The sequence below is a fragment of the Typopeltis vanoorti genome, chromosome 13, assembly GCF_054136105.1.
Source record: "Typopeltis vanoorti isolate ZY-2024b chromosome 13, IOZ_Tvanoo_1.0, whole genome shotgun sequence".
In the NCBI taxonomy this organism is placed as follows: domain Eukaryota; kingdom Metazoa; phylum Arthropoda; class Arachnida; order Uropygi; family Thelyphonidae; genus Typopeltis; species Typopeltis vanoorti.
In genome coordinates this window covers 106955779-106970200 of record NC_143561.1, presented here as the reverse complement: position 1 = coordinate 106970200, position 14422 = coordinate 106955779, and the positions used below count along the sequence as shown (strand labels likewise).

The 14422-nt window shown below is 34.9% G+C and overlaps 1 protein-coding gene across 2 annotated transcripts in view; it reads left to right on the top strand.

Moving 5' to 3' along the window:
* The window catches only part of yrt (erythrocyte membrane protein band 4.1-like yurt), a 226205-nt gene that overhangs the window by 121026 nt on the left and 90757 nt on the right, over positions 1-14422 (top strand). For both annotated transcript variants that reach the window (XM_090402474.1, XM_090402473.1), the window contains exon 7: positions 8952-9039. In XM_090402474.1, the coding sequence (XP_090258600.1) occupies positions 8952-9039 (88 nt within the window). The remainder of the gene's footprint in view (positions 1-8951; positions 9040-14422) is intronic.

Below are 14422 nucleotides of genomic sequence, written 5' to 3'. Positions count from 1 at the left end.
TAAGAAATTCATCTGACTTCTTGGCAGAAATAAACACTTATCCTTGCAACCTACACATTAAATGGTCAACTTCAATGTTATTTTCATTTACTGATTTTCTACTGGTCAAAACTCTTTAGTTGTCACAAGCATTTCTTCTCTATATAGTTAAATTGTTTGATTTCCTCGTATGTCTCTATCTGTAAAAACAAAAGTTAGAAGCTGATCAAAGATACCACCATTAGGTGCTCTCTCTCCTTCCCTAGTAAATTATTACTTTAAACATTTAGAAGACTCATTATTTATCTTCATACATTCTGAGTTATGCTATGTCCATGGATGATACCTTTGCAATATAAAATACATACTAAAGCTGTTAAAATTTGGGCAAATCTGATCGTCAATAACTATAAATAGTTTTCTATCATATTATATCTGTAATCCTTTCATTTGCTGTGCTGTAAGAATAGCATTCTGCTTTTTTCTTTTAAAATCCATTGTTATTTTACCTATTGAATTGTCAGTTACACTGAAGATGATTTATGTTTCAAATCTAAATATTTAGTTATATACCTCACCTACTCCCTATGCAGGAATAAAAAAGGCATTAGCTGATTTAGTAATAAACTTTGTCTCTGTGTTCATATATGGCTTTGAGTATTAATGTGTAAGAGTTATTACTTTGTATTTTACAATTGAGCTACACTAAAGAAACTTCATGTTATCATTACATTATTCATTCATCTGATCACCTATACCCAGCTGTTTTTTAAGGTTTTCATTTTATATATGGTCTAATTTTGTGCATCCATTAATTGTTCTTTAAAATGTCATTTCTGGTCCTTGTATTTTACTTGGATGTTTCTTTTTAATAGTCCATATTTCTGAACCATATAATAGAATGGGAGCAGCCATTCCTTGGTAAAATTTAATTTGGGTTTCTTATCTTTTTTTGTTCAGTATACTTTTAATTGTTCCACAGATTTTCTGATAAGTTTTAAAAGAGGTATACTGTGAGTAGACATATCGATACAAAATAAATAACGGAAAAAACTCACGTAGAAAGATTATTTAATAGTATAATTTTCGCCTGTGTGTCACAGGCATCTTCAGTACATTAAGCTCAAAATTAAACACTAACTGACAATTCCAAAAAGCGCCACCTGAGTAGCTGGTGTAAGATAACTAAAAGGTCTAACTTTCCTAAAAAAAAAAAAAAAAAAAAAAAAAAAAAAAAAAAAAAAAAATTAATACAATAAAAAGTTAGGAAAGATTAGCTGATTTATAAAGTACTATCTCCCATAAAGGGGATAGACGTAAGCCGTCGGATCTGTTGAAGTAGGAGAATGAAGTAGAGTTTCACATGTTTCTTTATAAAGGCGTTCCACGAGAAACTGACTTTTGTGAAGAACTCTTGTCTTTCTCCAATAAACTCTGTGTCTAGTGAAGATGGCATGTTCAGAAAGTCCAGACTTTTCAGGTTTAAAGTATTCAATATAAGATTGGTGTTCTTCTAGCCGAATAGAGGCAGATCTTCCTGTTTGTCCGAAATAAGATAATCCACATGAGCACGGAATCTGGATGATTAAGATGTGGAAGCTTGTCCTTAGGAGAAGTGAGAAAGGTGGAGATTTTTCTAAACGGTCGAAAGGCAACAGAAATATTCAGTGGTTTACAAACTTTTGCTATGCGTTCACTGATGCCTTGTACATAAGGGATAGTAATGCGCGTTATTTCCTCTGTGTTTGAAGAGGAAGACATATTAAAACTACTCAAAGTTCTTTTAATGAAGCAATTCTTATAACCATTAGATAGAAAGGAAGAAGTTATATATTGCAGTTCTTTCTGTAAAAGATCGTCTGAAGAACAAAAGGAGTGGGCCCGATGAACCAGTGCTTTAATAGTTCCTGCCTTTTGACTGGGATGGTGATGAGATTCTGCATGGATATAATGGCCTGTATGAGTCTTCTTTCTATAAACTGAGAAATGTAGGTTACCATCTGGTTGGCAAAGAATTAGAAGATCTAAAAAGGCTAACTGCTTATTTCATTTTACTTCTACTTCTAGGGTAAACTTGATCCTAGGATGAAATGCGTTTAACTTAGTGAGAAATTGTTGATGTTCATCAGAAGAGCCATTCCATACAGCAAAAATGTCATCGACATATCTGAACCAATGAGTAGGTCTGGGAGAAATGTTGTCAAAGATACGTTGTTCAAAATGTTCCATAAAGAAATTAGAGATAGCAGGAGAAAGAGGATTACCCATTGCTGTTCCTTCAATTTGTTGATACAACTTATTTTTATAGGAAAAATAACCAGAATTTGTTATAAAATCAAATACGTTTACAACGTCTGAAGGAAATTCCTGTTGTAGTAATTCAATACTTTTCCGAACGAGGCACATTTGTAAATAAAGAAACATCTAAACTGATCATGATATCAGAAACGTCCAAATGAAGATCTGAATTTTTATTTTTGAAATCCAAAGTATTTTTTATATAAGTATCAGTTCTTCTAGTTGAAGAGGAGAGTAAATTTGATAAAAAATTTTGAGATTTTGTAAGTGGGGAAACCTATACAATCTACGACTGGTCTTAACGGAATGCCTGGTTTATGAACTTTTGGAAGACCATACAATCTAGGTGGACGACCGAAGAAGGTTTTAAGTTTTTTCTTTTGATCTTCATTCCATGTAGATACATTATCTATAAGAGAATTAAGTCTCTTCAATTGACTCCAGGTAGGATCCGATGTAAGAGGCCTATAAGTTGAATAGTCGCAAAGTAATAGAGACATTTTTCTTTCATATTCCTTCCTATCTTGAATCACTACAGCTTTCCCCCTTATCTCAAAATTTTTATCAAATTTACTCTCCTCTTCAACTAGAAGAACTGATACTTATATAAAAAATACTTTGGATTTCAAAAATAAAATTTCAGATCTTCATTTGGATGTTTCTGATATCATTGTTTCTTTATTTACAAATGTGCCTCTTTCGGAAAGTATTGAATTACTACAACAGGAATTTCCTTCAGACATTGTAAACGTATTTGATTTTGTAATAAATTCTGGTTATTTTTCCTTTAAAAATAAGTTGTATCAACAAATTGAAGGAACAGCAATGGGTAATCCTCTTTCTCCTGCTATCTCCAATTTCTTTATGGAACATTTTGAACAACGTATCTTTGACAACATTTCTCCCAGACCTACTCATTGGTTTAGATATGTCGATGACATTTTTGCTGTATGGAATGGCTCTTCTGATGAACATCAACAATTTCTCACTAAGTTAAACGCATTTCATCCTAGGATCAAGTTTACCCTAGAAGTAGAAGTAAAATGAAATAAGCAGTTAGCCTTTTTAGATCTTCTAATTCTTCGCCAACCAGATGGTAACCTACATTTCTCAGTTTATAGAAAGAAGACTCATACAGGCCATTATATCCATGCGGAATCTCATCACCATCCCAGTCAAAAGGCAGGAACTATTAAAGCACTGGTTCATCGGGCCCACTCCTTTTGTTCTTCAGACGATCTTTTACAGAAAGAACTACAATATATAACTTCTTCCTTTCTATCTAATGGTTATAAGAATTGCTTCATTAAAAGAACTTTGAGTAGTTTTAATATGTCTTCCTCTTCAAACACAGAGGAAATAACGCGCATTACTATCCCTTATGTACAAGGCATTAGTGAACGTATAGCAAAAGTTTTAAAACCACTGAATATTTCTGTTGCCTTTCGACCGTTTAGAAAAATCTCCACCTTTCTCACTTCTCCTAAGGACAAGCTTCCACATCTTAATCATCCAGGTGTCTACCAGATTCCGTGCTCTTGTGGATTATCTTATTTCGGACAAACGGGAAGATCTGCCTCTATTCGGCTAAAAGAACACCAATCTTATATTGAATACTTTAAACCTGAAAAGTCTGGACTTTCTGAACATGCCATCTTCACTAGACACAGAGTTCATTGGAGAAAGACAAGAGTTCTTCACAAAAGTCAGTTTCTCATGGAACGCCTTTATAAAGAAACATGTGAAACTCTACTTCATTCTCCTAACTTAAACAGATCCGACGGCATCTATCCCCTTTATGGGAGATAGTACTTTGCAAATCAGCTAATCTTTCCTAACTTTTTATTATTCATTTTTTTTTTTTTTTTAGGAAAGTTATTGACCTTTTAGTTATCTTACACCAGCTACTTAGGTGGCGCTTTTTGGAATTGTCAGTTAGTGTTTAATTTTGAGCTTAATGTACTGAAGATGCCTGTGACACACAGGCGAAAATTATACTATTAAATAATCTTTCTACGTGAGTTTTTTCCATTATTTATTTTGTATAGATTTTCTGATATTATTTTATTTTTTCATCTATGTCTTTATCTTTTCTATATTATTATGCAACTTAAATAATTAAACTGCCATCTTTTCTACTATTTTATCTTCTATGACTATTTCTGATTAATATGAACTCAACCTTTAAATGCCATGACTGGTTTTGTTTTGTGAAATTTTTAAATTGTACTGTTGGATTATTTTGTTTAATTTATGAACTGATTTTTGAAATCCTCTTCATTGTCTTATAATCTGATCATCTGCACACATCATGCTGTTGATAAGTTCTTTTGCTTAATTGGTTGCCTTGTTATATTGTTTTCCATATTTGAGTAATTTGATCAGTATGTATGTATATACAGAGTGGCCTAATTAAACTTCCCCTGTTCAGAGTGTTATGTAGCTTAATCTAACAACTGGAATGCCACCAAATAGGTAGGGAGACTAATCAAGACCTGAAAGAGGACTTTGTTCAATGTGGCCACCATTCTCATGGACCAGAAATTGCATCCTGTACACAGTATTCTCAACAGTAGAATGTAACATGTCTGAAGGAATACTTGTCACCATCTGTTGTAACGTTTCTATGTTGTGATGCTTTTTCTTGACTTTTATTCTTATATTTTTATTTTTTGTACAACTATTTTATATCCTATCTGCTGCGTGGTTTATGTTGTAACCTTTCTTCTCAAACACAACTACTTTAACCTTTTACTATATCTCCTTGATACACTCTATCCGGTAACACATGGTACCTCTGAGGGACAATGGAATTTCCTCGAGATCGAGGCAATACCAGAGTATCAGAGTGTCTGAGATTTACCCCTCTTAAAATGCCAAGAAATTTATTTGTTTCGCTGCGCCACTTAGCGCTATTAGATTATTTAATATTAAAAACCAAGAGGTAATCTCAGGACAGTACTTAATGATACCTTTCAACTCTGCAGACGTGACCAAAATTTACTCTTATCAAATATCCCGCATAGGTTCGCATTAATAATTTTATAAGCGGTGCATCGGATTCCAGAAATCACAGAAAGTCTTTGTTAGAATCAAAAGCAAGGTTTATTATACTCAAAGGTTGATACACATAAGAACACTAAAATAAATCCCATCTTAAGGAAGTTTCAGACAAGGTATATAAAACTCAAACACTACTGTTACACATATAAATTAATATACAGTAGCTTCCTAAAGTATGAATTATATTAACCTTCGCTAATCCGTTATTTATGTACTATTTTCACAATCAATCTAAGGCTCCGTAGCTCTGTCAGACTACACAAGATAACATTCATATCTTTCCCAATCTCTTAATATTATGCCAATTCTTTACTCTAAACATATCCTTAATTTCACTTAATATAATGGCAAACTTAAACACAACGACAGATAATAAACACAATTTCAATGTCCTTCTTAAGTCCCAGCAATATAATCTTAACCAATATCATTAATGTTCCTTTTCCATAACATGTTAACTTGGCACATATTCTGTTAAACACAAAGTTTACTTATCTTCGCCTTTGTTTCTTTAGAGCTTCAGAGGTTCACAGGAAACTGGCCTTCTGTGGACTTGCCAGACTTCGTTCCTTCCACAGAGAATACGGCCGCCAAGACCGTAGCTGCCTATCGGATCCGTCCTCCGACATAGAGGACATTCGCGCCCCACGCCACCACACAAAAACCGAACACCAGGAAATCCAGGGAGAAAAAGCCTTGTCTCAGGGTCGCATGACCCTTATATTTCCCTCCTTTTTCTCGGCGTTTTTCGCCCCTTTCGATATTTGGCGAACTTTTACGTCATGGCGTCCATCATCTGCCCTGCTTGTTGCACGTACTATGATGTCATTGTTTACTTGGGGCGAACCCTCCCTTGCATTACGACTCCGTAATCTTTAGACTTGACCCCCCCCAACTGTTGGATTTGTGCTTACATTTTATAATTCTTTCACACAGGTTAATTTCTAAAGCTCTGGTAATGCTTTACATTTTCAATACTAAATTAAACACATTCGTGAATGGCACAAAATACATACTTAATTAACCTTTTTATAACAGAACATACTTGATTTATATATACATGACTTATTCTACACTTAGAGGCAATTTACTGTATTTATCTCATTCTTTTGTTTGGAAAAGCATGTTAGACTGTGATAAGATAGGAATTCATAAATTTCCGCACTATCACAATCTAACACATCCGTGATATGTTTTCCTTTAAGGTTGCCAAGTTCAAGACACTGCCATGATAGACATTGGTCTTTGGGTAACCCCACAACCAAAAATTGCATGGGGTAATATCAGAGGAGTGAGGTGGCCATGCAACTGGAAAAAAGTGACTTATCACTCTTTTTTCTGTGAAGTTATTCTGTATCAGTCATGAGATGTGGGGAGGTGTTCCATCTTGCATAAAAATGGTCTTGTCCTGACATTGTTGCAAAGTTGCAGAATGATAAGTTGTTGCATATCGTGATATTCCTGTGCAGTAATGGAACAAGTTACTGGTCCTCTTGGAACGATATTCTCAAAAAAAAAAAAAAAAAAAAAAAAATGGCCCTATTATAAAATCTGCTGTGAAGCCACAGTAAACAGTCATTTTTGCTGAATGTAACGATATTTCTTGGAGAACATTTGAAGATACTGATGTTCCCCTAGTTTGTGTTGGTAGTATGAATTTTTGTGTAGGTTTGTAGTAGAAGGAAGATGTGTATCAAGTGTTTAGAAAAGGAAGAGTTGTTTTCAATCTCAATGGTAAATTGGATATGTTTGTGTTGTTTGTTCAGGTGACTTGGGAATGTGTTTAATATTTTGCAGTCGTTGAGCCAAATGGCAAATATATTGTCATCATTTCTGAGGCAGACTTTGGACTTCAGGTTTGCTTAAACAATATCAGGTGGAAATGTGTTCTGTATGAGAAGAATAGTATCATTGATTGTAACATTAGTGAAAAGGGTAGTTACATCAACGCTGACTAATATATCTTTGTTGTTGAGTGTGATGTTTTTAATTTTGTTGATGAAGTGTTGTGTATTTTTTATATAGGAGGGGGAATGACTTACCAACTTCTTGAGTGTAGCCACTTGTTTCTTGGCTAATTGATAACTGGGGCTATCGATTCTTTCCACTATCAGTCGTAGTGGTGTGTTTGTTTTATGATAGGGCATAATGCAGTAAAAACTTTAATTGTTTTCTCTGGCCAAGTGATCATTGACTTGATTAATTCTGTTTTCTTTTGAATGTGGTTGGATACCAGTTGGTTCTTTTTTTTTCAATGTACATCATTTGATCAAGAATGATTATAGTATTGCCTTTGTCTGCCTTGGTTATTTCTTAACAGTTTAATGGCTAATTTTTCCACCTTCATTAAATTGCAACTTAATTGTTTATTATAATTCAGTATATTGGATGTTTTGATCCATATTTTATCTAGTATATTGGCAGGGAGGAATTTGAGACATTTTTCAATGTGGTAAATAAAGTCTAGTTTGTTTACTGACCTGCAGTAGCATACTTTAAGTATTTTTGCAGAAGTGAGAATTCTCCATCATTAAGGTTTCATGACTGGATATGTTGATCATTTCTTGACCATGGTCCGTCGGTGGTTGGATGCTCCTCACTTCATTTGTTTGTGATTGGCTGCTCCTTGTATTGCTGGTTTGGCCTAACTGAAATTGGAAAGGGGAATAAAAAAGTAAACAGAGTTGTGTGTTGTAGGTATAAGTTTTTAACGATAAGTTGAAAACAAATCAATTGTAAACATCCTATAACTTTTGACATACTCATCAATTTTTGCAGAAACGCCACTACTGGATAGATTTCTTTGAATAATCTAAAGGTATCACTGATCATTAAGATAATGGAACTATCCATAATTAAACATCCAATTCTGAATTTCAGTTTGTATTATATGCAAACAGTAATTTCATCTCATGAATAGTGGTTTTTCATTGTAGCTCATAGGATTTCGATAATGCCCTTTGATTAGGGCTTTTCTTTTGGTGGTGAATTAGCTGTGTTTTATATGAAGGTGCTTACAGAATGGTTTTCCTCACAGAAACTAGTTTTTCATCATGCAAAATGGACATACTGGGAAAACACACACAGTTGACTTGTCATCTATAATACAATGCAGACAGAGTTAACTACCTTATTAGAGCACTAATTAAGTTTTCAAGAAGCTGAGTTACTTTACCATGATAGACCATTGAGATTAACATACAAGAGAAAACCAAGTAGTTCTTTGTTAAATACTGCTTTCTGAAATATTCTGTTGAAATAATTTTTTCCCCACTATAACTCAACCTTTTTTATTGGAGTTCTTGGCTACTTAATGAAATTTCCTGTTTAGTAAAGACTGCTGTTAAAATTGATCATTTCGTTTAAACTACTTTAATATAACAATTCAGTTTGTTCTGTTAAAACAAAATAAAGTCTTAATACTTATGCCAAAAATTGCTCTGCATTCAGTTTTGATAATGAAGGATGTTGCTATACAAAAATGCAAAATTTGCCTTTTTATGATGAACATAATTATTTCCTTACTTGTTAACATTGTGTAATGTAAATATATATATATTACATAATTTCATAAGCATTTTAATGTAGGTGATATTGGATTTATTTTTTAGGGGTCAGACTTCAGCCCAAGCAGAATTAAACTACCTCAACAAAGCTAAATGGCTTGAAATGTATGGAGTGGACATGCATACTGTTCTTGTGAGTAGTATTTCAGGAAAATGGTTTCATCATGAGATTGTAGCTTAAGTTCTGAATGACACCTATGTTTTTTTTTTTTTTAATTAAACTTTTGAAATGATATTCTAGACACTAGCTAAATTAAATAATGATTTAATTATAATTCTTATATAAGTATCCTGTTCTATTTTGTTTTCCAAGTCCATGATACAAAAATACTAGTATTTTTGTATCATGTAAGCAAACCTTGTTACACCTCCCAATAAGTGATGTCATCAGTGAAGAATTAATGTTTAACAACCCAATTTTATGGGAGGCATAATGAACAGAATGTTATAGATGGTTAGGTCTACAAATATCAGTAAATATTGACAAAGTGCCAGCGGCCATGCTAGTAAGTGGGATGTCTAAAAATGATAAACTCTCAGAATGCACTTTTCAATAGTGAACTGAATGTGGGAATGTAGGCTGTTGATTCAGTGTATGAAGTTGGTTCATTGTAAGAATAAAGCCAAGTGGCAATTATGTCATCTGTGTAGCAGATCCAGGAAGAAGGAATGGTTGAAAAGTTTCTTCTAGGTAGTTTTAATAATTAGCTAAGGATGGGGTAGAGAGGGCTCCCTACAGCTATATTGCAAATCTGTTTAGAGATCTTCTTTTTCCAGCTAAAATATCCCAATTATATAACAAATTCAAATAATTTCAAATCTAGAGGGAAATTTAGGAAACTTAGTTATAAATGAAGAAATGCATTACCAAATAAATATAATTAGTGAGAAATGAGTAATCATAATGGGTTGCTTTAATTATCCCAACATTGATTGGGTAGATGTGAAATCTCATGAGAAGAATGAAACTGAAAGCAAATTATGTGAAATTATCGAGCTGTTGTGAGACAACTTCTTAAAGCAGCATGTGACACAAGGAACTCAAGGTCAAAAAAGTGTTAGATCTGATTATAGTGTCAGAGGGGATTTTAGTAATGTAACTATTCTACCATCGTTGGTGGCAGTGGTCATGTAGTATTCACTTGGGAAGTGGGCTAACTTTATGAATGTTCCATTCAGAAAAGGTCACATGCCAAATTACAAAACAGGAAATTATGACCACCTGAGGAGTGTACTAGTTCATTGTATTGACAGTGCATGTTAAATGTTTTAAAAATACTTACATGATACACTATCAGAATGTGTCCCTAGAGTTAGAAGATAAATAAGGTAGGAGTGAAATGAATATATGTATAATCTAATTAAGCATGAGATCCATAAAAAAAAATGATGTGGAAGGAATACCATATGCATAAGGATGATGTCAGTTATGAAAATCAAGCATCAGGCCATAAGACTCACAACTATTGCATGGAAAGTTAAGCTGAGTATGAAAAGAAACTATTCTGCAAGCCAGACAGGAAAAAGAATTCTATCTTTATGCTGTGTAAGTAAAAAGATTTGTTAGACAGATTGAGAATTTGTAGACTGCAGATACAGGTACTAGCTAACAGGAGAAAGACGAGTGATATGATTGAGACTTACAAACTTTTGAGTGTCATACTGGATTTCAATAGATGGAATTTTTCATTTTATGGAGGGTGGAAAAATGACATGAGGACATCCTTTGAATTTGAGAACGAATGCTGTCAAGAAGGGGGGGGGGGGGGCTAGATTTTTTTGCTCATGGAGTGGTGCCTGATTGGAATGGATTGCAATTGGATGTGGTGTAATCAAGTAGTGTGAATGAATTCAGGAACAGGTGTGACAGTTGGTGCAAATAGCATGCCCTTTCTCGATGAGTCCCTGATTCCCTGGAGGTCTCTCTTAATAATATATAGGAGTCGGTGATCTTTACAGTGGTTGGAAGGGGAGAGGAGGATTCAACCTATAGCTGTGCTGTTACATCCAATTGTATATTTCACATGATAAGGAAAAATATACAAACAGCTGGATGGTCCAGCTATGGTCTGTGGGTTGAGATCTGGGGAGCATGCTGGCTACTTGATTCGATTAATATCCTCAGTCTCCAGAAGTATCTCCACTGCTCATTCACAATGTGGTGTGGCATTGTCATCCATAGAAATTAATTCTTTGCTTACAACGCCACAGGACATTTGAACATGACGTTGAAGAACTTGTTGCAATATTGTTCACCAGTCATAGTCCCTTTTTTGCATTTCATGCACAAGTATTTCAGTAGGATGGAGTAACCTATCACACATCTGGTTCATAATGTGGTTCTAGAGCCTATTTATGAAAACACTTCCCAAGAAAGCTCATTTTGCGGTTCACTGAATTCCCATACCCTTCATGTTCTTCTAATCTCTCACATCACTTGATGCATTTGTTTGGGGTATGTTGAAGGAATGGGTATTCCACCTTCAAATCTTGATGAACTATGGGATAAAATTACATGATATGTTCAACAGATGTCCCAACCCTTGTTCTCCAAGATGACAAAGAACCTCTGCATGCACTATGAAACCTGTCTTTAAAGACAAAGTGTCCATTTCGAGGACGTAATCTACCATCATTGGTGCTTTATTTGACCAAGATTTCACCATTAGTTGTGGATGGACATATCATGTGTAAACATATTTCTGTGTTAATAAACTCGTTTATTCCATAATGTGTATTATCCTTGTAGTTATTCAGTACTGTCCCCCCCCCCCCCCCCACACACACACTTATTCTACTTGCTTTACACTTTTTTTTCTGTCATGTTGCAAATCTTGACACCCAGGAAATGTCTCCATTATTCGCTTGTTGACTTTGCATCTGATAATTGAATTGCCACATCACCATATTCTTTTTTCATCTGTTTTCTTGATTCTTCTTTTACTTCTTGTTTTTTACGAAGTGTTTTTTTTTTACTCTCTCTCTCTCTCTCTCTCTCTCTCTAACATTTGTATGGCATTGTACAGCACCTGTTGAAGCCTTGAAATTTCCACCATTGTGCTGAATTTTTTTTTTCTCTTTCTTTCATATCTTCTTTCTCACACTCTTGCATTCTAACACCTCCATTCTTGCTCTTATTCCACTTGTCATACTTTACTACCTGCTTATGTCAAGTCATTTGCTTACTCATTTGAATTTCTGCTTACATAGAACCTTTTGCACTCCTCAGGCAGCTTAATTATCACATTTGTCAATGCAGACACTCCCTCCATATACTTGCATCAAATGAAATTTTTCAGGGCAAATTGAAGCAAAGAACTTGCCACCTCTGTTGTTAATGGAAGGATATTTAATATCCTTTCTTTAAATAGTATTATTTGGCTTATTGAAGATTTTAAACTTCTTTGTCAATGTTTAAGAATAAATAGTTTACTCCTCATAAAGATTTACACATCTTGAAAAGAAGTCAACAGACTCCACATGGGAAAGGTGCATCGTGCCATGAAACAAGTCACATGTTTGTAGCTGGTATAAATTGAATGAATATGATGCTCTCATGTCAACGCAATTGTGTCCAGGTGAAATGGCTGTGAGAAGGGAATTGCTGCAGTTTGAAAGAGGCATTGTGATAGGATGCCATGTTGTAGGCCTATCTCGTAAATTGGGGCATCCCAAGTCAACAATACCATACTGAGATGAAAGCACAGGGATTTAACTGCAAGTGCTACCTGCCATGGACAACCCACCACATTCGCCAAATGTTAGTCACATTTTGGGCATCAACTAGAACACAAATCTACACTGTAACATTCAGAAACAAGGCTCACAACATTGATTTCCATGGTAGGACCTCAATATGCAAGCTCCACATCACCCAGAGCAGCATGCAGGGTCATCTTCCATGGTGCAAAAAGCACATATAGTGGGACATGGAAGCTTGGAAAGTTGTGCAATTGACAAATGGTGCTACACCCTCTACGAAACAGATGAAGAGGTACGTGATGGATGCCCAGTGAACGTCTCTTACTGGAGTGTGTAACCACAGCTACGAAATTCAGAGGTGGCAGTGTGATGATATGGTCCTGTTTTTCCTCCTTTCCTCAGATCTCTATTTGTGGTGCCACGAACATTGAACTCGGAAGTATCTGAACATTCAGGACAATGCAGTGCTTGCTATTTTGTGGCATTTCTGTGGAACTGATGATTGTCTCTTTTAGCAAGACAATGCACCATGTCATAAGGCTGCTGCTGCTGTAACTGTGTGATTTGTGGATATGAACATCACCACACTTGACTGGTCTCAACCCTACTGAACAAATGTAGGATGAACTGGAGTGTCACGTGAAGTCAAGGGATGTCAGCTCCACAACATTCCAGGACCTAATTATATGCCTACAGGAAGAATGGTCCAAAATTCTCATTGATTGCTATTGTATGCTTGTGGAAAGAATGCACTGTAGGATAGCTGCAGTCCTTGCAGCAAAAGGAGGTTCTCAACTCTGTACAAATTTAAACCATAGTAGCTAACTGCATTGAATGTCAAGTTTGAACAGGTGATATGATGAACTACTGAGCTGGAAATTATGATTAGCTTAAGAGAACTATCTTTGGTCCCATGGTATTAGTTACTGATACCATGTGAATCTTTGAAAAAGTGCTTAAATGAGGCAGTATCTGTTATGTATCACAACAGTTTGAAAAATAAATAATGTGGGAGCGAAATGAATGTGCAACCTTATTAAGCAAGAAATCAATAAGATCATATGGAAGGAATATCATGCGAATAAATATGAGAGAAGTTATGATATATATAAAGCTCAGATCAGAAAAGTAATGAGTATTGTGCAAAGAGCCAAATCCATAATTATAGTTATGCTGCAAGTAAAGGAAAGAATGGTCAAATAACTTTACTCAATGCAGGTGGTACTCTAATGTCAGAAGCTAATGATGTTCACTTAATGATTTCCTACCTTACTAAGATATATCATCCAGATGTATGTAACATGGTGCATAGTGCTACTACTATGAGGGTGGTCTGAAAAGTTCTCGGCCTCGACCATAGATGGTAACACCATCGGCAAGATTTTTTTTCCCTAAGTTGGTGCATCTGTCATAAGCATCCATGTGAAATTGCAAGTCATTCTATGAAGTAGTTTGTTTTATACAGCTGTCTGGTCTGTATCCCTTGAAATGGATAAAATTGAGTATATTGCGGTTATAAAATTCTTTGTAAAAGGTTTAATGCCAAAAGAAATGCATTCGAAGTTCATAAAAGTTTATGGGCACTCTTGTCCTTCGTTCTTGACAATTAAGAAATGGGTTACTGAGTTTAAATGTGGTCATACCAGCCTTGAAGATGATCCACGTGAAAGACGTCCAAAAAGTGTAACAACACCAGAAATCATTGATCAATTGCACGATATTGTATTGGATGACCAGCGAGTCAAAATGCGTGAAATTGCTGAGACTATAGGCATTTCAAAAGAACGTGTAGGATATCTTTTGCATGAAGAATT